The 24989-nt window shown below is 40.3% G+C and overlaps 2 protein-coding genes across 2 annotated transcripts in view; one reads left to right on the top strand and one right to left on the bottom strand.

Annotated features, from left to right (window-relative positions):
- The window catches only part of Uxt (Uxt prefoldin-like subunit), a 37975-nt gene extending 24628 nt beyond the window's left edge, over positions 1-13347 (bottom strand). The window contains exon 1 of the mRNA XM_076789070.1: positions 13065-13347. Coding sequence (XP_076645185.1) covers positions 13065-13225 — 161 coding nt within the window. The 5' untranslated portion in view covers positions 13226-13347. The remainder of the gene's footprint in view (positions 1-13064) is intronic.
- Positions 13348-14634: 1287 nt separating this feature from the next.
- Positions 14635-23812, top strand: LOC143354768 (protein doublesex-like). The gene is made up of 3 exons (XM_076789074.1): positions 14635-14772; positions 21688-22242; positions 23534-23812. The coding sequence occupies exons 2-3, from the start codon at positions 21970-21972 to the stop codon at positions 23537-23539; spliced, it is 279 nt and encodes a 92-aa protein (XP_076645189.1). The 5' UTR covers positions 14635-14772; positions 21688-21969; the 3' UTR covers positions 23540-23812.
- The last annotated feature ends 1177 nt before the right edge of the window (positions 23813-24989 follow it).

Raw genomic sequence — 24989 nt, 5'->3', positions numbered from 1 at the left:
TATACTAGTATGTTTAATTTTATGTACTAGTAAGTTTAATTTTGAAGGGGTTACGTGCGAGACAGATCGCTATGTTCGACGCACAACTCGACAACAATCGTGTACATTCTATCAACGAAATTAGCTACGTTTGCGACAACTTTCGAAACAGAAATAACGTAGGTATGCACATAGTTCCGTGCGCTTGTTTTTCGAAGCCGTCAACGATTATGCATACACACGACAGAAGCCTAACCATATTCACCGAACTGAAGTAAAAATAGCTTATTGGACACTTACTTCTTATTACTAAACCACCCATAAAACGTTAGGTAATTATTTTTAGAAAGTAGAACACCTTATAATACACGGCAAAGCAAAAAAACACGAGCGTGTGGTTCGCGTCGCACCACCGCGCGCCGCGGATTAATTATTTGTTATTTGTTTCACCTTGTTTGAATTTTGTTTGAATTTTATTTACCATAAACATTCGCGTGCTCGTAAAGTCTATGGACTATTTTCTACTATTAAATGGATAGCTCGACAAGTTACAATTAACTTCAAAAAGTACAAGGCACAAATAACGCATCGCAGGCATTCCGCGGAAATAACCGGCGGAATGAGTTCACCGGTTAAGTAATTTATATCGCTGGACGATCGTGGACATATTTGAGTACCAGCCGACGTGATTCGCGCCTGTCGGAATCGGCGAGTTCGCGTGCAACAGTTCGGATCAAAAGGTTGCAAGGATTCTTTCTTCTTGATTATTTGCGTTGATTTTCTTGCTCTCGTCATCAGCGTAACATTTGTAGAATATGTGTGCAAAGGGATTCCTTTTAATTCGTAAAATTAACGTAGTTACACAAGAATGCATAAAAACGCGGATTTTATGCGTTTATGGCAAAAATGAGTAAATTCCCGATATATTCAACAACACGGGTCTTGGCAGCGTCGTGTATCGTCCAGAGCTCTCTCGAGCTTCAAGGTCCCTCGCGGGGTATAACCCATGGTAGTGGTGATAATTCCGCGACGTTTATCATCCAGGCCTTGACGACATATATAGAGAAATCTATACATGATACGACATATATAGAGAAACTGTATAGATTAAATTCGGAGCAGTGAAGGTATTAAAAAAAAAAATTGAAAAACACTGTTGTATCAGTTTCAACTGGTTGAGTTGATTAAGAAAGGAAATAAGTGTCTATGTAGCTCCTGTGTCTAGTAAGGAATGCAGACAATTTGTGTTTCGCATAGAAATTCGCAGCCTGGTCGCGAGTGTCAAGTTTTTGTTGATATCGATAAACAAACGATATGATCTCGGAAACCTAACGGCTAATGCGTGGATCGAAGCAAAATTCTGAGCCGTCTATTCCCAGCGGCGCGAATTAATGCAACCTCCTAATATAAACGGCAAGTCCGCGCCGATCCCGAGGATAGTCAACGGCGGGCTATTCGAATGTGTATTTTACGCGGCAAACCCGAAGGGCTCGTGTTTGCTATACTATGTAATGGTCTCTGGATATGCGTACGTTGCAGTTTCGCACGCGCGTGTGTATACGCCACGGAAGAACGAAATCAAATACGATCCGATCGGGGACTCGCTATTTCTGCACGGTACAGTCCTTGGCAAAACGCTGCCAGCGGAGCACGGGAAACGATAGCAGCCAGCCGGACACAATCGCAATGGCAAAGATTACTTTGTAGCGAAACGGTGCGGTGGCTGGTTCGAATCGGCGATCCCGGTGTCGGTTGGTATTCGAGCGATTCGACGGTTCGATTGTGCAAACCGATCTATTTTCAGCCGACTCCTACGCGACCGGCAGTTCTCCTAAGGACTTATCTCTCTCTTTCTCAATTTTCCCGGAAGTTGTGGGATAGGAAATGATCGGGCTCACGGATTCGCGTATGTTTATATTTGGCGGCGATTTGAATCGCGAAGAATGCGTGCAAGCGATACACCGAAAGAAAACGACGAAAAGCTAATGGCGGTCGAGAGTTATATTAGGCTCCCGCATAAGTGCTGTCTGTTGATATCTTGTTGAATACAAAGTAAGACACCGGAGGCTGAGGAAGCAAGAATTGTGGTCGCGAATTGTGGAACAATCTCGTTGACCATTGAGCTCATTCGCAACACTTCGTGCGATTTTTTATTTCGTGCCCTATGTGGGTTTTAAACAGAGAATGAAGCGAGGAATTTTATTCTATTCAAAGGAATATTTGGGCCTAAGTTTTACAAGAGGACATGCTGCCCTTAAGATTTTTTTTAAACCCTACTCTCATGGATCAGATATTTTAGAACCTATATAATAAAAGTTCTGCGTAAATTCTTAAACAAAACGAAACTGTAGAGACAAAAGAAGAATTTAAGCGCAATATCATATTGTTACCTTCTTAGAAGAAATAAAAATAATTTTTACCTTGCACAAAGATCCGCAGTCGAATAAACCTTGTGTTTTAATTTCCAATCAAGTGTTCCCGTCTGCCATTTATTTGGGCTGTTGCTGGAAAACTCTTCCGGAAGCGTAAAAGTTGCTTAATTATATTAATACTCGATGCATTCCACAAATTAATTGTCATACTTTGAGCATTCATTGTATTCTCGAATAATGGAGAACGAATATTCGCTGGTTTCGAATGCTCACGTGATTTATCGCAGTAAAATTATCGTAAATGCAATACATAGTGGAACAGTTCGCATAACAAGTATAGATTCGGCGAAGCGTAATTTTGCGCAGTAGAACGTGCATGCGAAAAGTTGACGCCAAGAAGATCGGATGCAAATAGTTAAGAGAGTATGGTCGCGCTATAGCGTTTTTCGTTCTCCCTTTATAAATACGCTCGCGACAACTGGTGCCAAAATAATACAAAGATATAAATGATATAATTGATACAATTAAGTGTAAAAACCGAGTGAATCCGTGCCAGCTCTATCTGCCAACTGCAAGTCGTTCTCAGAACGAACTTGGGACACTATACATATAAACTCGACTGATGATATAGTGGCGTCGGTAATTAGACACCATATCGACAGAATGTTGGCGATAATTAATTCATAAACAACACGAGCTTTTAATAAATGACTCTTACCACGATACGTTCTAAAGAATTCTAAATAATTGCAAATCTTAAAGTTGAAATAGCAAAATTGCGCTGAAAAATTGAAGATGAACAATTAAGGGATTTTTATTACGGTGCTCAATAGCGTTGGCAATTTTATTCGCGAAAACAGTCAATTGTCTTCAATAATGTAATTTAAGGGGGTCTCTTACATGCTCTATAAAAAAAAAATATAACTCACTTAATTTTGATTATTTTCACTTTAAAAAATAACTTACATACTTGAAATGTCCATAAATATGCATGCAAAATCCTAATGAAAGTTCAACGTTCACAGGAGAATACCCCCTTGAACCGCACACTATAAAAAAATATATAATTCATGTAATTTTCATTATTTTTACTTTGAAAAAATACTGTACGTATTTCAAATAGCCATAAATACGTGTGGAAAATTCTAATGCAAAAAGTTCAACAGTTCCTCCGAAAGAAATTGCTCAAAATTGGTAAAAACTGGCATTCGAAATCAGAATACCTTAAAATTTTCTGTCGAAATGATCGTTCGAGGGAGAATTGTTAAGCATGTTTCAGATACCGCGGCTAGAGCGTTAGCATTGAACAGTTAACTGTTTTTGATCGGCATATGCATGCGCAGAGAACGAAAACAAAAGCTGTTTACGACCGAGAGCCTGAAACTGAATACATTTAGTTTGTTAGGCAACGGTTCGGCTTTATGCATCGCGAACGCATGAAAAGAATTTTTATGTAACAATGGTAAAACTTCAATAGCATCGCCGCCGTCAGTGAACTGTTCTGATGCTCGGTCGAAGTCGTAACTTTTTGCGACGAGTCCCTCTCTTCGGGATTTGGACGAACAACGTAAACCGTAAGCGGGCAGTAAACCAAGTTTTATCATAAAATTTCGTTGCTAGTACTCGACGAACCACTTTATTTGGTTTTACATCCCTCGTCCATTTCTGTGCCGGTCCGCTATTTTCTAATTTATATCAGCGAATCCGACAAATAGGCCAGTGATTACGATTTCAGATTAATCGGTGTTAACCGTTAACGCGCCTAGGCCGTGTTAAAAACCAGTTTCGTAGAAGTCGCTCTACCGACTCATTACCGCGTTTACAGATTTCCGTGTGCCTCGGGTATCTAAGGAAATCTAACGAATAAGGTTAGCCTAGGAAAAACATAAGGAAAAACGCTCGGAAGAACGCTAATTAAAATTGTTGCCTAATTATCACTCGCACGGAGATCTCCGTTTAAGTATCTCTGGCTACTGATGTCAATAATCGGTCTATTAATAATCACCGGGAATTAACAACTCAATTAGCTGGAAATACAATATGGCAGTGAGCTTCGGGGCACGTTAGCTTGACGTTAATATCAATTGAACTGATTTTTCATCTACGTTGCATAAACTCGTTCTGCGTTAGTAATTCAGCAATGTACGCTATAAATTTTAGTAGCGCGTTAAGCAAACCTCGAGTACTGATACGCGAAATATAGGGATCCTGTTTCTTATGAATCAGATTATTTTACGAATAAGATGAGCGAAAATAATGTAACAAACACTTTCTCTGATACTGTATAATTCGAAATATAAAATAAAAACTATTTCACTTCCGGAAGAGGGTTGTAAGTTCTTCCAATTTTTTTTATTTCCAGTTCGAGTAAAAGAATACGAAGAATATACGGCAATCATTAGCACGCCCATTCATATTCAACTATTATTTCTATGAAATAGATAAATACGTATACCAATCTAAAATTCATTCAATATTATCACAAAACATAGAAGGAGCAGTTGTTTCTTTAAAATTACAGACTGAAATAAAAGCTCATTTCCGAACACTATATTGATCACAATCAGGAACCTTTGAATCTAATCTGAGACTAGAAAGAATGGTTCACGGTTTAGAAGCATTGTCGAGGATGATCAGGCTCTTCTCATTTTCAGCTGTTTAGTATTCCCACCTATTCCCTGGGATCAGCAATGATTCCGATGCAGAGCAGCGATTGCTCGAGCGCCGTTTCATTCGGGATGCGTCTGGTACAGTCGGAGGGAGTAAGGATACGCAATTTCTTATGTTCTTGCGCGACAAATAAGCGGTGACGTACAGGACTTCGACCCCAATTTGTATAAATTACAGTGAAAATGAGCGCTGCCCACACGAGCCACTGCCTCTTCAGGGCGCATCGTAGTCTTTCCCGGGACGTGTTCGCGCAGATAAAACGCAACGACACAGTGGAACACGTTCTTCGAGAAGTGCAACAGTGTCGGCGGCGAAGTATTTCATACCTGCGTTCGTTCGTCGAGCGCAAATAAATCGTGCCGCTTCGAGTGGCTATCACGAGTGGAGGGGTCTTCTCCCACTCGAGACAAGTCTGGCTCCTCTTGTAGGTGCTCGATGACTTTACCCAACATCTCTAACATGGCAAACGAGTTAATCGTGCGAACGTTACGAATGGTTCATGTTTCCAACCTTCTCCTTGTTTCCTTTCTCAGGCTATGTACAATGTAACAAGCGATCCTACAGTTTCGTTTGGTTAACGTAATTAATACACACATATAATTAGCTGCTATCATAGCGTGACTACAGAGTGTGAGCGTAAGGGAACGAGTGGGGTCGGGCAGCAACGAATTATGCCAGCTGATCACCTTCAGCCGTCTGGCTTTCCTTTTTCACTCTATCGATATTGTTTAATCTGATTTCGACGCGGTTCCAAAATATTCAAAGATTGTATCGTAACAGTTCCTTCATTTAGTACCTTTTCCCCGTGTGTCAATTATTGAAATGCAGTCACTTCGGTTTGTCCGGAGTCAAGTATTTTCTTCGCCCCGTTTATTGAATATTGCTGATCGCCGAAGCCGTCACACTCTTATCAGAATATAGACGGTGCTCGATCCACACGCGCCGAGAGAGAGAGAGAGAGAGAGAGAGAGAGAGAGAGAGAGAGAGAGAACCCGATTCCAAACGCTTTGGTTTAATCGAAAGAATCTGTACGGTCTCGAGACATGCAGGTACAAATTGCACAGAATCCAACAAAGCATAAAAGGAATAACTACAAGAAGGAGAGGAGGAGGCGGAGGGATGAGCGCATGAGATGGGAGGACGGGGGGAGGGTGCGAGGGGAGAGGAGAGGTGGAGCCGATTGAAGATATGATACTTCCGAAACTCGTCTTCGAGGTCCCGTGCATGCACATGCACGCGCACGCGTGCTTAACACAAATACCGTGCATATACTCACGGCACAATGCAATGCATGTACACCTGAGGTATTGCGTGCCAGTCGTTTGTGGTAAAGAAAATACGAAAGTGGAGAAAGGTGAAGCGACTGCCAGGAGATGAAAGAAACATGTAACGGCCAAAGGAATCGCAACGAAGATACATGTAATGGCCCTTTTGTTAAACGATTTTCGCTCGATATAATTAAAGGTTTCGATCGGTCGTGATAGAACGTACGTTAAATGCAAAGTGTTAAAACGCGGGATGCTACAGTATACCGGGAATCGCTTGTCGGAATAAAGAACGGATAAATAAGATTTTCGTTTCGATACGGATGGTAGCAATATTATGTTTCTCGATAATATCGATCCGGCCTCCGAGGTAATCCTCTCAGATGTTGAACCGACGAATTGTAATCTGTAATGCGACGGATCGTTTGAGAATCATTTATACAGGAATTCCGAAAATATATAATTTGTCGATTTGTAAATGCAGAAATTTATTTTTAATGCACCACAAATAGTCACACAACAAATATACATTTGTTTTTCGCTTAACAATTTTATCAAGTTAACCCTTGGACGGCGCACCTGTTTTACAACTGTTCGATCGATAAATCTTAAAACCATCAACAACATCGTTTGTCAATTCGTTTAAATATATAATTTGTCCGTTGTATATAATGCAACAATTCTTAAACGGTAATCCTGATACTTCGGGTGTAAACAGACCCAGGCTCGAAGGGTTAAAACCACTACATCGACATGCTTAAATGTTTCTAATCTCTCTGCTGTTTTAGGTTTCATAAAATCTGCAGTCTAGTGATTCAAATTAAAATTTGAACTGACTGTTCCCAGTTTTTATGAAGTTTCTTTACCGATCAATTATTCAAAGTAAAGTACTTTTAAAAGTACTAAGCTAGGAAAGTTCTAATTTTTCTTTCTTTCTTGTGAATTCAAAATAAGGTATTGGTAATAACGGAAGGGGCGTAGATAAAACGTGGGAATATAGAAATACCAAAAAATGTGAGTGATACTTGGCTCGTGGACAAAACGAAGAAAACGACGGGGGAAAAAAAGTACAAAACCATTGAAACAAAAGGAAGAGTACGCGGAACCGAACGAGACGGTTAAATGAACGGGTAAAATCCAAGGATAGTTGCCTGTCCGTTTGCGCCGCCGAAAGAAGCTCATCAACTGCGAAATACTAAAATAATACGTGGTATGCACGTGAGAAACACGGTAAATTTCGGAACCGAAAACACGAATGATTTCCAGAACGGTTTGCAGGAACGGTGGAGTATCGTGTACTCGCTTGGCGAGCCTTGCACTCGTTTTGCTCCCACTCTGGGCAGATGTGATTTTCGTGTTGGATACATGCAACAGTAATTTGACGCAGTTTCGATACCTCCGACTTAAATATAGAAATCACGAATCTGGCTATAATTTGGTGTGCAAAAGAATTCGTGGCCATTAGCGGGAATTACACTACGGAAAAAGGAGCAACGGTCGGTAGAAATCTCGGGCCACATGGAAACCGGTGAAAGCAGTACCCTCCAAAATTTTTATTTGTTTTATTAGCGTAAATACATTTCTGTTGAATATCCTCTTGTTTTGCTGTTAAAGGAATTAGCCAGTATTTTTCTGAGATCGTTTGAAAAATTCAACGAATTTCAAACGTTAATCTTTCAATAATATCGCTAAAAAAGTGCTTCATTATTTGCGGCTGACAGTAGTTTTTATTCTCGTTGACGATTTATCTACCGTGCAATTGACAAAATAAAATTCGTTAAATTTTTGTGTTGACAAATATTAAGTGTACTAATATGTTCTACTCACTGAAATAATCTCTACAATTTTCTATACATTTATTCCGTGTAACAATTAATTAACGAGTCTCTAATACGGTGGTTAAAATTATATTTGATACACTGCGAGAGCCACGAATTCATTTGTACATAACAAATAATTGTTGTCGAACGATACCCAAAAATTCGGATGAAAAATTCGATACCACCGAGATTAACACAGTTCAATCTCGGTGTGGAACGTTTCATAGTTAAGTGATTCTAAATGGCCGCCGCCGTTTGTCGCGCGAGTCGCCCGAATTTTCAGGCTTCGTCGTAAAATCGCAAACTATTGAGTAAAGAGAAAATAAGAGGGTTTCCTGAAATCGTTTTCTGCCGCAGAAGTCTCCGTGGAACTAGAGTGAATCGAATTTTCCAATCTCACGCGAACATTTGTCTTAATAAGCATCGGCCTGTGTTCGTGTAGTTTTAAGAAATTTCCTCTCCACGCGAATTCGTGCTGTTTTCTTTCTCGCTGCATGTTTCACACTCGTTCGTTCCCCCAGACACAAACGCAAACCACAGTTCGTGTTTCTAATTGTATGCCTCAATACGTGAACGTCAATCGTTCCACGACGGATGGATCCCGCAGCCAGCAATTAGTTTGTGGTACTTTTTGTCAGATGTATTTACGTTATTACACATTATACAATACATTGCGACGCCGTTACCATCGATTCGACTGAAGTTTATAATTTCTCGGGTCCACCGAAGTGGGGGGGAGGGGGAGGTTCACTCGCAATTAAGTTTTCTACGAATACCCTACGAATCTACGATACCCGGATATAATTGTCGTATAATTTTTCTAACTACCTAAATGTGCTATAAATATCGAGTAACGATTACGAAAAGCGCATAATGACTATCGCGTTTCATTATTTCCATGGCCGTGGCTCTAAACGCGAATGAAATCAAATCTGTTTGCCGAATACAATCACGGAACACAAAAAAGTGTATAAATACAAAATATTATGTTCCTTGTTTATATTCAATATTAATCTATATTATAATGTTTATAACAAAATTTGGAAATATAAAACAGTGAAAATATTAGCAGAATTTAAAGATATCAACGTATTAAGATAATAAAGGGTCGAAAGAAATTTTTATTCAATTCCTGTTGCTTGCAATCGATGCACAAGATTTTCATTTTGCCCGAAGATTCTCTACTAACGAATTGGAAAATAGCAAACGTTTTTATAGCCTCATCACAACAATTTGAATATACATATTTTCAAAGGCTTGAAAAGTTTCAAATGCCAGTATTTATTAACGAAAGTAGAACTCATGTGTATGCGTTCCTTCAGTATACTGTTTCGCGTCGATGCATTGTGCCCGTTTTTTCCAAGACTGCGGAAATACGTGGCAGACGAGTGCAAGTCAGATAATTAAGCGACACAACCTGTGCACTGAGTAGCCTTCTTTATTAAGTTAATTGCTATTACCATTCGCAACGTTCCACGTCTCTTTTCAGGAACGTAACAGCTTGTGCGGCTGTCACTCGATACATGTTTTTGTTCTGCCTCGTTTCTTCACAGTTTCTCTCTCTCTCTATCTCTCTCCCTCTCGGATATCAGCGAATGATACGATTTATTCGTGCACGCCTTTCCTGGTTTCTTTCGTTTCCCTCTATTCCGCTCACGTTCCCTTTTTTCCGGCCTTCTTCGTCTCGCAATTGTAACGCTTGAGATCTCTTTTGTTCCTTCTGGCTTTCAAAGTCTGTCTCTTTCTTTATCCCTACTCTTTCCCTCCATCTCTCCCTCTCTCTCTCTTTCCATCTTGTTCAACCAAGAATAACTTTAAAGCAAGGCACGATCCCCCATGATCCTAACCTTCACAGGATTCTCGAGGAAAAGAGCTCAATGTCTTGACCGCTTGACGCGTTCTTTAGGCCAAGCGAGTATTAGAGGCTAATTCAAACCCTTTTCTCTCAAACGGACGTCTTTATAGCCGGGTAGCACGGTAAACCATACACGTTGATTCCCGAGATCGAATGCTACATTCGTTTCCCTTTATTTGCAAGGGTCGAACGATTAGACCGTACGAACATTCATGAAATATTCATGCTACAAGCTTATTATATTATCTCCAACATATTAATATCATTGGAAGGAGCAGATTTTCATTTAATTTTTTTTCGTAAAATCATCTTGGGTAATTTTTATTTTGCACGAAGTTCTACTTGTCTTCTCGCAGCCCATGCATTTCAATAGAACTGAAATACTAATTCCACTATTTTGCTTGAATTGCTATCGATAACAGTGTGGAATAAAATTGAAATACTAGCTCCATAATTTTGTTTTTTTTGAATTGTTGTTTAGAAGAGTGCGGAATAAAATTGAAATATTTGCTCTATAATTTTGCTTGTATTGTTATTTATAAGAGTGTAGAAGGAAATTTAAGTACCCCAATAAATTTGTTCGATTCGTTACTCATAAGAGTATAGTCTGATAGTTATAAGTACTGAATAAAAAAAGTTGTGTTTACAGTGCCGTCCGCAACAGCAGAATATAAAAAACAATGGAATCGTTAACAGTATTATAAACAAGTACATACAGCAATAGTCTCTCGAGCATCAACGTGTTCGAATATTAATGCGAGTCACTGCAGCTCCGACGTTCGTGGGCGGTGGTGCTGTGAAATTTTTTGCTGCGTATAGCTGCCATAGTCAGAGGCCATTTCGATAAAAGGGTTGCAGTGGAATATTCCTGCTGTTGTAATTTACTATACCTTTGATTCGATGGAGCGAAACCGAACGACTCCATTATACGCTATTTAAACAAATTATGAACCGTGCGAGAACTAACTCAAGCCTCGGAGTTAAACAAACTATGCATCTCTGCAGGCTAACCGTTTTATCGAGGAATAATATTCTTTTTTAACTGTATCTATGTCAATGAGGAGATTCATTAATTACTAGATTTTAAGCGTTCGTAACGAAAATAAGTAGATAAAAATATCAACGTACTATTTTCATCTTGTTAAAATCATTAAAGAAACACTAACAATTTTATTCGATTCCTGTTTCTTACAATTGATGCAAACAATTTTTATTTTACATGAAGATCCACAGTCTATTAATGACTTATAAGATGAAATGAATGCATTGAAAATGATGAAAATCATTTTGGAGAGTAGAATACATTCTGGTTTGTTTTAAATAATCAATAAATTCACAAAGAAACGGCTGCGGATGAATCTGAACGGCTAATATTTAAACAATTTTACAATTGAGAAACCTGAGAAAGACGAAAGTTAGTAGTACCAGCACTCTTGTTTGCAGTATGTATTTAGTTTCGATATTGTCGTGCAGAACGTCTAATTGTCATTGTTGGTGCGATTCTTCTGGTTCCCTTTCAATGTTGTGGCCTATCATTGGCCTAAGATGATAAATCGACGATAGAACACGGATAGTGCGATTCCTCGATATCTCTACACTTTTCTGTTTGAACGAGAATATCCATCCAATCATCGGTCAAAATTCTCTTTTTGTTTGTTTTTCCCATCTTTTTTTTTTTTTTTTTTTGTTGAACTCGTCCTGGCTTTCTTGCCGAACGGAATGCGCTGCGCCATCATTACAAGCACGAAGAACTTTTACTCTGCTATGCCCTCCCAACGAAGCCTGTCTTCGCACTTTGGCCGCAGGCAATTTATAATTTCGTGTCGCGATCCGTGGCAAAGCGAAATTTATTTCGTACATTCGCAACTAGTGATTACGAACGTTATTTTCGGGTTGCACTGTTCAATCCTTTCGTATCTACTGTACATGCAAAAATCGAACCGATAGAAACAACCTATAAATATACAGCTTTAAAATTTGTCTCAAATTGTCTTTAACATAGGGATTGTTAACCCTTTGAAGTCGAGCAATATTTTTAGTGTACTTCTCAAATGAGTCGAATGTATCTATTCTCCCTGAGATACGAGATTGTGTCCTGAAGAGCTAACAGTTCAATAAAGGTACGAATGTTGTGTTCAGTAAAAATTTCTTTCATTTTTTTGGGGGGAGTAATAGTTCCCTCAAAAATTATGGGCAGTCACAGAACGGTATTTTTAAAACAGTTTTTATTTTCGGTATGAACGTTATCTATTATTTTGAACATTTTCGAAGTACAAAAACATCGACTGCAGGAGCAAATAAATTGTAAAAGTAATATTTTAACATCCATAGAAGTCCATAGTGTACTTATAACTCATTTCAATTGCAACAAAATACAATATCTTTTTCCTAATAGATTTCTTCAATACCATAACTTTTAAGAAAGGGAATCCAATTGCCTAAGATCATTGTTGTCTTATTAGAGTACACGACTTCTACGACCACGCTACGTCTACCTCTTTAAAATCGCATTGTTATGCCCACAATTTGATGGGGAAAGCTAACACTCGAGGGATCTCGCTTCAATCTTACCCGTGTGGAAAAAGGGGGATAATTATGAGCTAGTCAGAGGAGACAGGCAGAAACAAACCGTGCCGGAAAATGAAATGATCGTAGTCATCTTCACCGTGTAACTCTGGCTAGCCTATAAAACCAAAAGAATCAGCTTCGATTTGAGTTTTACAAAAAGTACCAAAAAGTACCTCCATGATTTTTTATATTATTATTCATAGCTGCTCAAGTTTGCTGAAAATCGAAAAAATAGTTGAAATTGTTATTAAGATGCTCAACGTCGAGGCCTACCCTAAGTCCCTAGAAAACCCTTGTCACCAGGTGTAAACATTATACAATATATGTGTAATTGATTTAGAAAATATATTTAAAAACATTTCAAATACGCGTTCATCTTTTTGATCTAATCTATTAAGTTCATCTTTTTCACGTAATTCTAATAAACTCATAATAAAATCTTTCAAACAGAAGTTACTTAATAATCATGCGATAACAAATTGCAATTGAAAAAATTCACAAGAAACTTCTTATTTAGTAAAAAAATTGAAGTCACCTGAATTTTTTAAACGGAATTGTATTTTCTTTTCTACAACAGTCGAAACTTCTTTGTATCCTCTTCAAAAAAGTATTAGGGGTCTTAGGTCGAAAGTAGATTAATTTAGAAGTTATAAATTTTGTCCTAAACGCCCATACACTCGCGATACTGTGCGTCATCTTGAATTTTCGATCTGAGATTCGTTATCAGCGTCTTCGGACACCGGAAATTACCAAATTTCCGAAAGTTCCGATGAAGTTTCGAGTTTTGACCATTTTTTCCCGAGATTCGCAGACCACTGTGCGCCCAGAGCCGCCGGATTAGGATTTCTCTCCCACTCTACCCTTCCCTTTCTACGACACTATTATCCCACGCTTCCGCCACGGCCCGGTCATGTGACGCGTTTTGTCTCTGTCGTGCATGTGTCACGGTGTCACGTGACTAATCCGGTACTGGCAGAGAGAGGGTACAACTTTTTCCCCTGAATTCGCGTCAATTCCCCTGATCTGGCGACACTGCGTGCGCCGGGGAATGGCGTCGTAGAAGGAGTGAGGTAGAGTGGGAGACAAGTCTTGATCTGACCACACCGCCGCTGCTACCAGCACTCTTAGTGAGTTACGGACCGCGTGCAAGCGCGCGTCGAACCAGCAGTCGGTGTCGCGCTTTTCCACGTTTCACCGTAAAGGTTCTGCCACACGCGCCGACAGGGCTGTGCTGGCCTCTTCTATCGCACGCTGTTCGTCACACGTTCGTACTCGCAGTGTTGTCCTCCGATTTGGTTGTCGAGCGTTTTGCGAACGCGCGGCGAGAACGACTTTTCTCGGATACAAGCCGACCACCCGGACAAGTTTCTCCTCGGCGATTCGCGCGATCTAACGTTAACCGACGGGTGAGCCGACGGAAGTCCCCGATGCAACAGTCGATGCAACGTGCGCTGACGTATTCCGATGGAGAGGAGCAGCATCACGACGCGATGTAAGAGGTGGAAATCGAAGAGAAGGAGGGGGTTGACACGCGGACATACCGCGAACAGTTGAGCACGGGGAGAAGAGACAATCGAAGTGCGCGTGTGCGGAAAGTGCGCGCCGCACGATCCAAGCCATTCGGCTCGCCGTTGTAGTGCTTTTTCCACGGAACTGCATGCGTGCGTCTCCTATACGCCTCTCTTTCTCTCTCGTTCGGACTACTCAGAAATACATTTCGACATTGTCATACCTGTTACTTCTGGGCTCGTGTTCGACGAGAAACGCCGCGGAGAGCTCGCCGGACAATTAACGCCGACTAAGTGATACCTCTGGCGCGCAACGGTGATCGTTACGTTTTCGAGTGTGTTAATCGCGATGTGTGCACGCGAGGGAAAAGGACAGCGGGGGGTGCAAATTCGTTGAATCGTTGGCGCGCGCGCGTGGTACTGCTCTCGCGCGCAAATACGACACGAGGTTCGAGGCCTGTCGCGTAGCATAGAATAGTGTGCCTCATCCGGCAATAAGGCGCGAGTATACGACGGAGAAACTGTGCGATTTCTCTCGCTTTCTCAGTCCGGTGTGTTATGGACATGGAAAACTACGACATAGTGTAATGGTACAGTGTTACGACCGCGAAAATTGTGGCACGATACACACTGTGATTAACGGTCGGACTGTGGGTTCACCGATCGCTGTAATGAACTCTCTGCTATGCACAACGGCCCTGATATGAACGAAGATCTTGCTCGCCTAACCGCCAGGTAAAAACTGCCTCTTTTTACTCTCGGTTATCGCAGACTCGTTGTTGTCATCTCGTGGCTGATTACCCAGTTAGCCCGCAACTAGTCACCGTCTAATGACCAACCGACGAACGTTAACGTCTCGTAATTATTCGTTATAATCGATTTTTGTCGGTCGGTCGATGGGAAATCGAACGGAAAGTCGACGCCATCTTTACACGACGAATCGATCGATTATTTCGCTGATTCGATTTGTAACGTTGGTTATTTTGTTTCGTAATAGTAGAGCCGGTAATAGAAAATGTCTCGTACGTTATGATACGACGGTTTCTTATCTAACGATAGCGGGTTTACGCGACTACTGTTTTTTTTTTTACGATTGCACATGAATATGCAGTTCTGTCCACGCAAGAAAATGCTCGTGCAGTTTCACGCACATCACGCACACGCGATTAGGTTTCGACATCTTTGTCTCCGCTCCGTCGTTCGAATGTTATACCGCGAAAACGATCCTGATTACTGTCACGCGTGGTATCACCTCGAGCGAACTATATGCGCCGTGTTTCTTTTCTTTTTTTTTTTATTCTCCCGTAGTCGTAACCATTTTTTACATTGTAGCAATATCGCGAATGGAGAAGCGGGGCTTATCTTGCTCGGTAATCGGTAACCGACACGTCGATAAGTATAGTTATCCTCTAACGCGCAACTCCTTTTCGGCGTGCTTGCGATCAGAAGTGGGTAATAATTTAGGCGAGAGATATTGCGAATTTTGCCAAGAATATCAGAGGTTGGTAAGATCGAAGAAAAATTTGCAATATCACGCGATGTCTCTGAAATAGTTCGTTTAGTTGTTTGAAACTTGGAAATTGGAATTTTGTATTTTTTTTTAAATATTTATTGAAAACTTCTTTCTATACATGCTACCGTCGCTCGGCTTTATTTGTAAAAATTTATAATATTCGTAAAAAGCTGTTGGGTCCCACTATAGCTAATTCCGCTACTTCAAGCGAATTTTGGTTAGTTCTGGGTTAGGTTTGTTTTGAAGAGGGTGCAGAGAGCCCCTCTCCCGCCTTAGGGCAGCGGTAGACATTTATAGGGAAAAGTTGTTCATGTCCTGGATGACATACTTCAAGCTCGTCAAAATCGGAGTGGAGTACCCTTTTGTAAATAGTTACCTTATCTTCCGATCTTTCTACTGTTTCAAATTGCACCTCCCCATTTTTGTCATAAATGCATAAAGATCCACAGTTTGCTGATAAATCTTTACAGCTACGGATCTCTAGACAATGGTCAGTACTCCCCAAGTACACCAAATTCCAACTCGCATCAATTATATTCGCGAAGTGCTGACTAATAACTTCGAATGAAATATATCGATCAGAACGTTGCTCGATGAATTTGTAGATGTTGATCGAAAAGAAAACCGGCGAAAAATCGGTCGCGTTTGCCAAAGGAACCGTCACGGCGTCTTATTGGTCATCGGCACCGTGTCGGTTCTCATCGGCCAAAACCTCTAATTCAACGGCGATGAAAGCGTGCAACGAAAGGAGAACCGCGATTGACCACGACTGTGTCGTCGAAACACGAGAACTCGCCGAACCGATCATCGACGATCATGCAACGCTATTTCTTGTCGGCGAACACGATCTCCAATAAAGAGTTTTTTGATCTTCACGGTGAAGACACGCCGCCGAAAAAAGAAAATAATAATAAAAGAACAAAAAGACGAATCGTAAACCGGCAAGATCTTCGACTCACGTTTCGCTCGAAATTGCTCGATACGGTCTAATATTGCGGACAGAGAAATGCAAGAAAAGGGCAGAAAAATGGAGACAATGGGAAAAATTGTCTCTCGCAACCCTGGCATCTCAAGTGCCCCTGCAGCGAGGTTGGTCGAGCGACAGGAAACGATGACACCGTCCAGATTCTCACTGTCCTTGGGTCCCGTCGCCGATAGCCTCGCAGATGGCCTGCAGTTGTGGGGGTTGCAACAAAGGTCAGGAAAGTCTCCCAGAAAAATAACAACGAACCCGCGATCACGGGGATCGATCCTGTCGTGGACCTGTTTAGATCATGTCTTACGTTGCCTTACGCAAAAGTATATTATACATCTCATCACAATAGGAAATATTCGCCGAGCTGAAATTATCCCCGCGTTACTGTACCAACCGGCGTGTTTTCTTATAGAAAGAACGAGATAGGCTTGTGTGCAGGGAGGGGAAGGGAGGTCGGGGGTATGGGATGAAAAGAGAAGGGGGAGGGGAGAAGGCGGAGTCGATAAGAAAAGCGCGTTTCACTGGTTTTGCGTGCAATTAGATGAGGTTGCTCTTCAGCGTTCCTTGGCGCTCCGTGACGTCTCCGAGTCGCCAGATAACGATACGAGGGAGGCTTTTGTTTCATGAATACATGCACAGTATCGCGCAAGAGATACATTGTCGCCCGCGAAAAGATACACTCTCTTCACGGTCGCTGGTCGACCGTGAGAAAGGTCGCTGTCTCTCCCGCTGGCTGAAACATCGCGCGGCGCCTTTGATGCCCGGCGAACGCATTACGCCTCGTTTCTGTCGAAATGAAAAGGCTGTGACCGCGGGGGTCGACGGTGAAAACGCGAATCGGCCGATCGGTCGCCGCGTTCGACGGATTCGCACAGTCGAACCCGTCAGAGCGTCGATTAGAGTCGTTTGGGAACGGCACACAGTGGGCAATTTGGACAAAATCGGATTCAAAATCAAGGAACTTTCGATAGGAATGAGGTAGAGCAATGAAATTTTTTTTAAGTGAAAGCTGCAACTTTGTAGAATATGGGAAAAATAGAGAGATTGTGGTACGAACGTTTTTTAACCTCGAGAAAATTCGTTAAACGCGCACAAATTCAAGAAAATTTTAGTTTTTCCAATACCACGCGCGGAAAAATTTTTTTATAACATGCTATACATCATTTCCCATAGATTTTTTCACGCTGATTTCAAATCTGGTCTCAAAATTTGTCTACGACCTCAGGATTTTGTAAAAAATAGATTTTTGTGACAAAAACTAATGAATCTTTCTATTTTTTCCCATATTCTACAAAGTTGCAGCTTTAATTTTAAAAAAACTTCATCGCTCTACCTCATTTCTATCGAAAGTTCTTTGATTTTGAATCCGATTTCGTCCAAATTGCCCACTGTGCGGCACCGCCCAGAGATCGTAAGTCTCTGAACACCTATAGTCTGTGTCGCACTGTATAGTATGTACGGTTGGGATTAGGTAGCGATCTAACTCGTCTCTTAACGATATAAAATAAGTTTAATGAAACCAAATAAGATTAAAACATGGAAACTATGCGTACGCCGGCTGCAAACCGTATTCTTCGATCTCCAGGGAAAGAGTGATTTCTCGTTCGCGCTTTCGTCCATTTGTTTTTAAAACCTGCGATACAATGTTGTCCCGACGATCGAGACAGTTCACTTCGCGATCGGCATTCGCCGCGGCTCGGTGTAATGTCGCGTTGAGTCGCTTCGTTTCTTACATGTATTGTTGTAAACGATCTAGTAGATGGCGATAAATAGACTATATCATTATAAACAATCTAGAAGCTTCGTAGAGAAGATTAGGTAGAGTTAGTTCCCTCGTCCCTCGTTGATTCTTCTTTCACCATCCCTCCCGCTATTTTTTTTTCTCTATTTTGATCACTTCGAGTGACGTATCAACCAGAAATGGTATATGGAATTATTTGTCCAGATTTGTAAATTAAGTTTTGCGTTGAGAGTTCAGCGAACGGATTGGGTGTGTGAGATCTATTAATTGAACTTGTGTGTGTATTTTCTTTAAATTATTTTGAAATGCCACAATGAGTTTTTGTTTTGCCAGTGACAGTTTTGTGCAATGTTGCACCAACAGGACGACATCAATATCTTCGTAAAATTGTCGAAGTTATTAAAGGTCTTGTAAAATATGTGAAACCCTTGAACTCGGCGCGGACGCGGCGTTCGCAGGTGCAATTACGTTGTTCCCGTTATGGGGAAGTATTTTCGGTGTATTTGTGAAGAAGTGCATACCGGCGCCATTCATTGCAAACAACAGTTTTACACCGAAACAGGGAAAGTTTCAAGGATTTGATTTGGAAAATAAGTACAAAAGAAATTAATTGTGGATCAGCCATTGTTGAAATTGCTGCATGCACTTTTAGCGATGGAGCTAAATCGTTATTGAGAACAATGCAAACAATACAAATCAGCACGGAAGCTTGATCGTGCCAATGGGCTTTATCCGAAGATGATCTGAGCTTGGCGGAACACGCAGCCGTGAGTTCGACAGTGGATGCCAGAACGTTATCAAAAAGTTTTGAAACACGAATCCAGTGCATCAACGGAAGGGGAAGTATATTGTCGAGGAATCAATGATTTAGTGTATAGTAAAAACATATTTATCAGTGATATTTGTGTTAAAAACTTTAAATGCGTTTTTCCCGAACCTGTATTTTTTAATACGATAATCAATGTACCGCAAAAATTAATAAATCAATCAAGTTGAAATTCGACGCAGAGCTTCATTATACAATTATCTAGTCGTAGGATTTTTTTAAAGTGTTATACCTTCTTTTTTACGAATAAAAAAGAGCTGGTTTCTTTTCTGAAAAATCGAACTTTGGAATTCAAATAGCTGCCATTTTCCGAAAAGATAAGACCTTTTAGTATGCACTGTAAGAGAAATTTTTAAAATTTATTTTAGATAAAAGCTGTAGAAGTTAGGACGGTTACTTTTCTTCAAAAATTGCAGTGACTACAGGGTGTAACGAAAACTATAGTACAACCGGTCGGATGGTGATTCTATATGCAAAAATCAATCGAAAAAAGGGATAACATTTTTTAGTTGACGCCTCGTTTTCGAGAAAATCAAGTTTAAAAATGCAACGGAAACGCGTACTTTTAGATAGGATTCGGCAGATTCGTCTGATCATGATCAACCAATTCTACTTCCTCCATGTACCATGTGTAGCACGCAAACTGGACGGATCTTTAAGCTCGATTTTCTCAAAAAACGAAGCGTCAAACGAAATAATATTATTTCATTTTTTCGATTTATTTTTGTACGTAGCATCAGCACCCGAATAGGCTGTACAACGATTTTCGGTACACCCTGCATATATGAAAGTATGTACTTTAAGTGTATATGTATAAACATTTTGTAATAAAACTGATTTTTCAGGAAATAAAAATTCTATTTGATTCTATTTTTTACGCTTCAAGGTGTACGTAGCCGATTGAAGAAAGCTAGAAATATTACACACAATTTTATATCGTCCTTCAAAGACATTGATTCAATTTCAATTGAATCCACTTTAATGAAAATATTGCATGCAGTTTTACGTTGGTTTTCTGTGCTATCTCTGGACGCGATTTAACACCTCCCATTTTAATGGATCAGTGAAGCAGTATAATCGTAAATGTCTGCAATCGTTTCAGAAATACAGGTTTCTAGAACGAATTATCTGAAAAACCTGTCCGGAATGCATTTGTTCGATTCCACAAGTTTCCAACCGAACTAGATACTTCAAAGTAAATTACGTTATCGATAAAATCGTCTGAACAATCCCACAATTGCATTTGGTTAATCCGTTTTATCAATCCACCAATATCTGTTGATGGTATTTATGATCTTGATTCACTATTCAGTCGATAAGATTATAGTCGGATGTGATCCCGCAGGTCACTAATTGCTATGTTACAAGCATAATGCAGTCCAGCGACGTCAGTAGTGCGCAAATGAATTTTACGTACAGATATCACGGTGTGGATTGAACTTGATTGTACTAATTAAGCTATCATGCCGCCTTTTAAATATGAAAGCTTCGTTTGAACCAGGCCACGTATTAGCCGATTTAATTTCATCATTTACTGTTCACTTAGAACAACAATTGGCCATATTTCGCTTTGCAACAATACCTATGTATCTATCCATGGATATAGATATTCAAAAATTTTTCGTAATTTCGTGAGTACATCTCGTTCGGAAAATTTGTATATGTTTCACATAGAATATCAGTGATCGGAGTAACTAATTAAATCTGAAATATATAACTGATATCATTTCGAATGTCTTTTCAAATTGTATTTACATACACATTTTTGTCATAAACGCATAAAATCCACAGTTTATTCATCGGTTCTAACTGTCATTCAGAGGGGCCTGGAATTTTTAAGAATATTTTTATACTTTTATGCCATTGCGGTTCATCAAATATGCAAACGCTTATGAAATTATTATCCGGGAAGTATTCAAAGTAGTATGTCATACCATGTGTCGTGTTGTTTTTTAAGGCTAACATTTAGTGTTTTTTAAGACACTTGTCCTTCGATCTGTTAAATATTTTGTTGTTTATCAGAAACATTTTGCGTTTTAAATTAAAAGACTTCTGTTTCACTTACAGATTTTATTCCTTTGGTATCAGACGTTGTTCGTCCACAGGATCTTGGTGTATTTTTCGAAGTGAAAACTCCATTTCGAAATTTCGGAAACCAACTCTCCTGGTTTCTTGTACTTAAAACATGTTCTCCATTCATCCTATAAATATTTTAAACAGCTTCTTCAACTGTATTTCCATTTTTCCATTCGTACAGAACGCCGCAACGAAAATGAAATTGGTTAACATCCGTTCTTCTATGTTTCTAAATAGAAAAGTGTCGTTCTAAGTGTTTAAACTGCAGATCATTCTAGTTTGACGGGATTCTATGTACTTCTTAAAAGGCAAGAGATTTCTATGAAAGCATCACTACGCAAAGCTCAGACGTGTATACGCACGAACCGTGATAAGAAGCGACACGGCATATAGGATGATCTAATATTTAGTGTGCGAGGAGAGATTTGTGCTCTCGCGTCGCGTCGCCTCGAAGGAAACATTTTAGCTAGCTCGAACGGATCGAACATTATTCAAACAGGAACGCTACTGTGTTTCAGAAATAGAAATCTGACTTTAATGGACGAAGGATCCTGAAGACTTGGCCTATGTGCGGAAACAGGGCATGTGACATGCTACAACTTCCGCACTCAGACATTGGAAGAATAAAAGACGATCTATGGGCACGTTCGAAGTGCATCTTCTTGAAATTGTTTTGAGCGACGATGAAAGCACCCCAGACCGGGGTCGTACGCGATTTCTAGGACAAAATGAAAGATAGACAGAGATACGCTGAAACTGACTGATATTCGATCGGTTAGCGGAGCAAGCGGCAGTGCAGCATGGAAAACAGTGACGAGGTCCTTTCTACGCGGATGGAAAAGGACGCATCCTCGTCGTCGACGACAGCCTCGAGGACACCGCTTAGGTGCGCGCGATGCCGCAATCACAAATTTCAAATCCTCGTTAAGGGTCACAAGAGGTACTGCAAGTACCGCAACTGCAAGTGCTATAAGTGCAAGCTGACCGCGGACAGGCAACAGGTAATAGTGAAGCAGACTATGATGCGAAGAAACCTGACGCAGGACGAGAAAAAGATCAGGGCTGCCAATGAGGTCAGTCCTTCCTTGTTCCGTTCGGGAACTGATCGTAGTCCCTGTTAACGCGTCGTGGCTGCGAGATGGTGGCGCGCGCTATACAAACATAATCCCTTTGCTTGCATTAGCACCCTGCGTGTCTCACAAGGCGATCGAAATTGATATTCGAAAGTGTTTCGTAATTTATTTCGTGAGTACATCTCGTTCAGAAAATTTGTACATGTTTCACATAGAATATCAGTGATCGGAGTAACTAATTAAATCTGAAATATATAACTGATAGCATTTCGAATGTCTTTATCGTAATTCGAGAGACTGGAATGTAAAATTTAGTGTATTTATTGTAAAAAACTGGTGACACTAAGGAATATCTTTACCACTTTAATCATTGCAGTAGGTCGAATGTAACATATCGATTCTCTTTGATTCTTTCAATATTTCTACTGTTTGAAATTGTATTTACATACACATTTTTGTCATAAACGCATTCATTCCACAGTTTATTCGTCGGTTCTAACCGTCATTCAGAGGGAACTGGAATTTTTAAGAACATTTTTATACTTTTATGCCATTGCGGTTCATCAAATATTGAAACGCTTATGAAATTATTATCCAGGAGGTATTCAAAATATTGTGTCATACCATGTGTCGTGTTGTTTTTTAAGGCTAACTTGTAAAATGTAAAATAATGACGCTTGCCGCCCTTTCATCTGTTAAACATTTTGTTGGTTATCAGAAACATTTTGAGTTTTAATTTAAAAGACTTCTGCTTCAATTACAGTTTTTATTCCTTTGGTATCGAACGTTGTTCGTTGACAGGTTCTTGGTGTATTAGAAAAGTGAATAACACCACTTCAACATTTTGGAAACCAGCTATCTTTTGCTTTCTTGTACTTAAAACATGTTCTCCATTTATCCTGTGAATATTTTGAACAGCTTCTTGAACTGTATTTCCATTTTTCAATTCGTACAGAATGCTGCAACGAAAATGAAGTTGGTTAACACTCATTCTTCTATGTTTCTAAATAAAAAGTATCGTTCTAATTGTTTAGGCTGCACATTATTGTAGCTTGACGGGATTCTATGTACTTCTTAAAAGGCAAGAGATTTCTATGAAAGCATCACTAGACAAAGCACAGACGTTTATACACACGAACCGTGGTAAGAAGCGACACGGCATATAGGATGATCTAATATTTAAAGTGCGAGAAGCGATTTGTGCTTTCGCGTCGTATCACCTTGAAGAAAACATTTTAGCTAGCTCGAACGGATCGAACGTTATTCTAACAGAAACGTTACTGTGTTTCAGAATTAGAAATCTGACTTTAATGGACAAAGGATGCTGAAGACTTGGCCTATGTGTGGAAACAGGGCACGCGACATGCTACGCTTCCGCATGTAGACGTTGGAAGAATAAGAGACGATCTATGGACACTTTCGAAGTGCATCTTCCTGAAATTGTGCGCAGTGACGATGAAAACACCCCAGACCGGGGTCGTACGCGATTTCTATAAGAGAAAGGAAGATAGATAAGAGGTGCGCTGAAACTGACTGATATTCGATCGGTTAGCAGAGCAAGCGGCAGTGCAGCATGGATAACAGTGACGAGGTCCTTTCTACGCGGACGGAAACGAACGCATCCTCGTCCTCGTCGACAGCCGCGAATACGCGTAAACCGACTTGTGCGCGATGCCGCAATCACCAATTTAAAATCCTCCTTAAGGGCCACAAGAGGTACTGCAAGTACCGGAACTGCAAGTGCCATAAGTGCAAGCTGACCGCGGACAGGCAACGGGTGATGGCGAAGCAGACCATGATGAGAAGAAACCTGGCGCAGGACGAGAAAAAGATCAGGGCAGCCAATGAGGTCAGTCCTTCCTTGTTCCTTTGGGAAATTTGTCGTAATCCCAATTAACGCGTCGTGGCTGCGAGATGGTCGCGCGCGCGCTGTACATGCATAGTCTCTTTGCTTGCATTAGCACTCTACGTGCCTCACAAAGGTCTTTGTATCCCCAATCTTTATTTCTTTCTGTAATGGTATCGATTTTTCGTCGTTTCCGTGAGACAATACTAATCCAGGAGGCAAAACTTTTTCGTTTAGAATGATTTTTGTATGAACATACAGTGGAACCTCGATTAATCGGGATCTTGGTTATCCAGGTCTCGATCATCCGGCGTAGAAATCATACGCCATGTAATTCATTCATCTCTTTCGGAAGCAGTCGGAACAGCGTTACTTAAATATCCACGTTGTGGATTGGTCATCCTCGATATTTATATTGTTTCCACGACAAATACGAGGAAACCATGAATTTCAGTCGAAATTGAGTGTCGTGCAGTGAGATATAGTGACGTCGCAATGTGTGGATTTATCAGAAGAAACTTTATTGATAGTGAATCGTTGCTGTAACAAAGTACTTATTAATGCAAAGCGAACAAAATAAAAGGAAATGTAAGTATAAGTGTGTTTGTATATTGTTTATATAATTGCATTTATTATCGAATAAATGTCTATTGTAATGATAAATTGCGTTTTCAATTGTTTCATCCACAGGTCTCGATTTATCCAGGCTATCTCGGTCACGATGAAGCCGGTTAATCGAGGTCCTACTGTATATACATTTTATCTGCATATTCGTGACACTTTTCTGATTAAAACGACACCAACCACGGCACAATTAGGATCACATTCACTCGTTTATGGCACGATACGAAAGTTGCCACTTTGTCACAAAGTGACAACATGTGTCACAAAAAGGATTCAC

This window comes from Halictus rubicundus, chromosome 6 (assembly GCF_050948215.1).
Source record: "Halictus rubicundus isolate RS-2024b chromosome 6, iyHalRubi1_principal, whole genome shotgun sequence".
Taxonomy (NCBI): Eukaryota; Metazoa; Arthropoda; class Insecta; order Hymenoptera; family Halictidae; genus Halictus; species Halictus rubicundus.
This window is presented reverse-complemented; position numbering and strand designations above follow the sequence as displayed.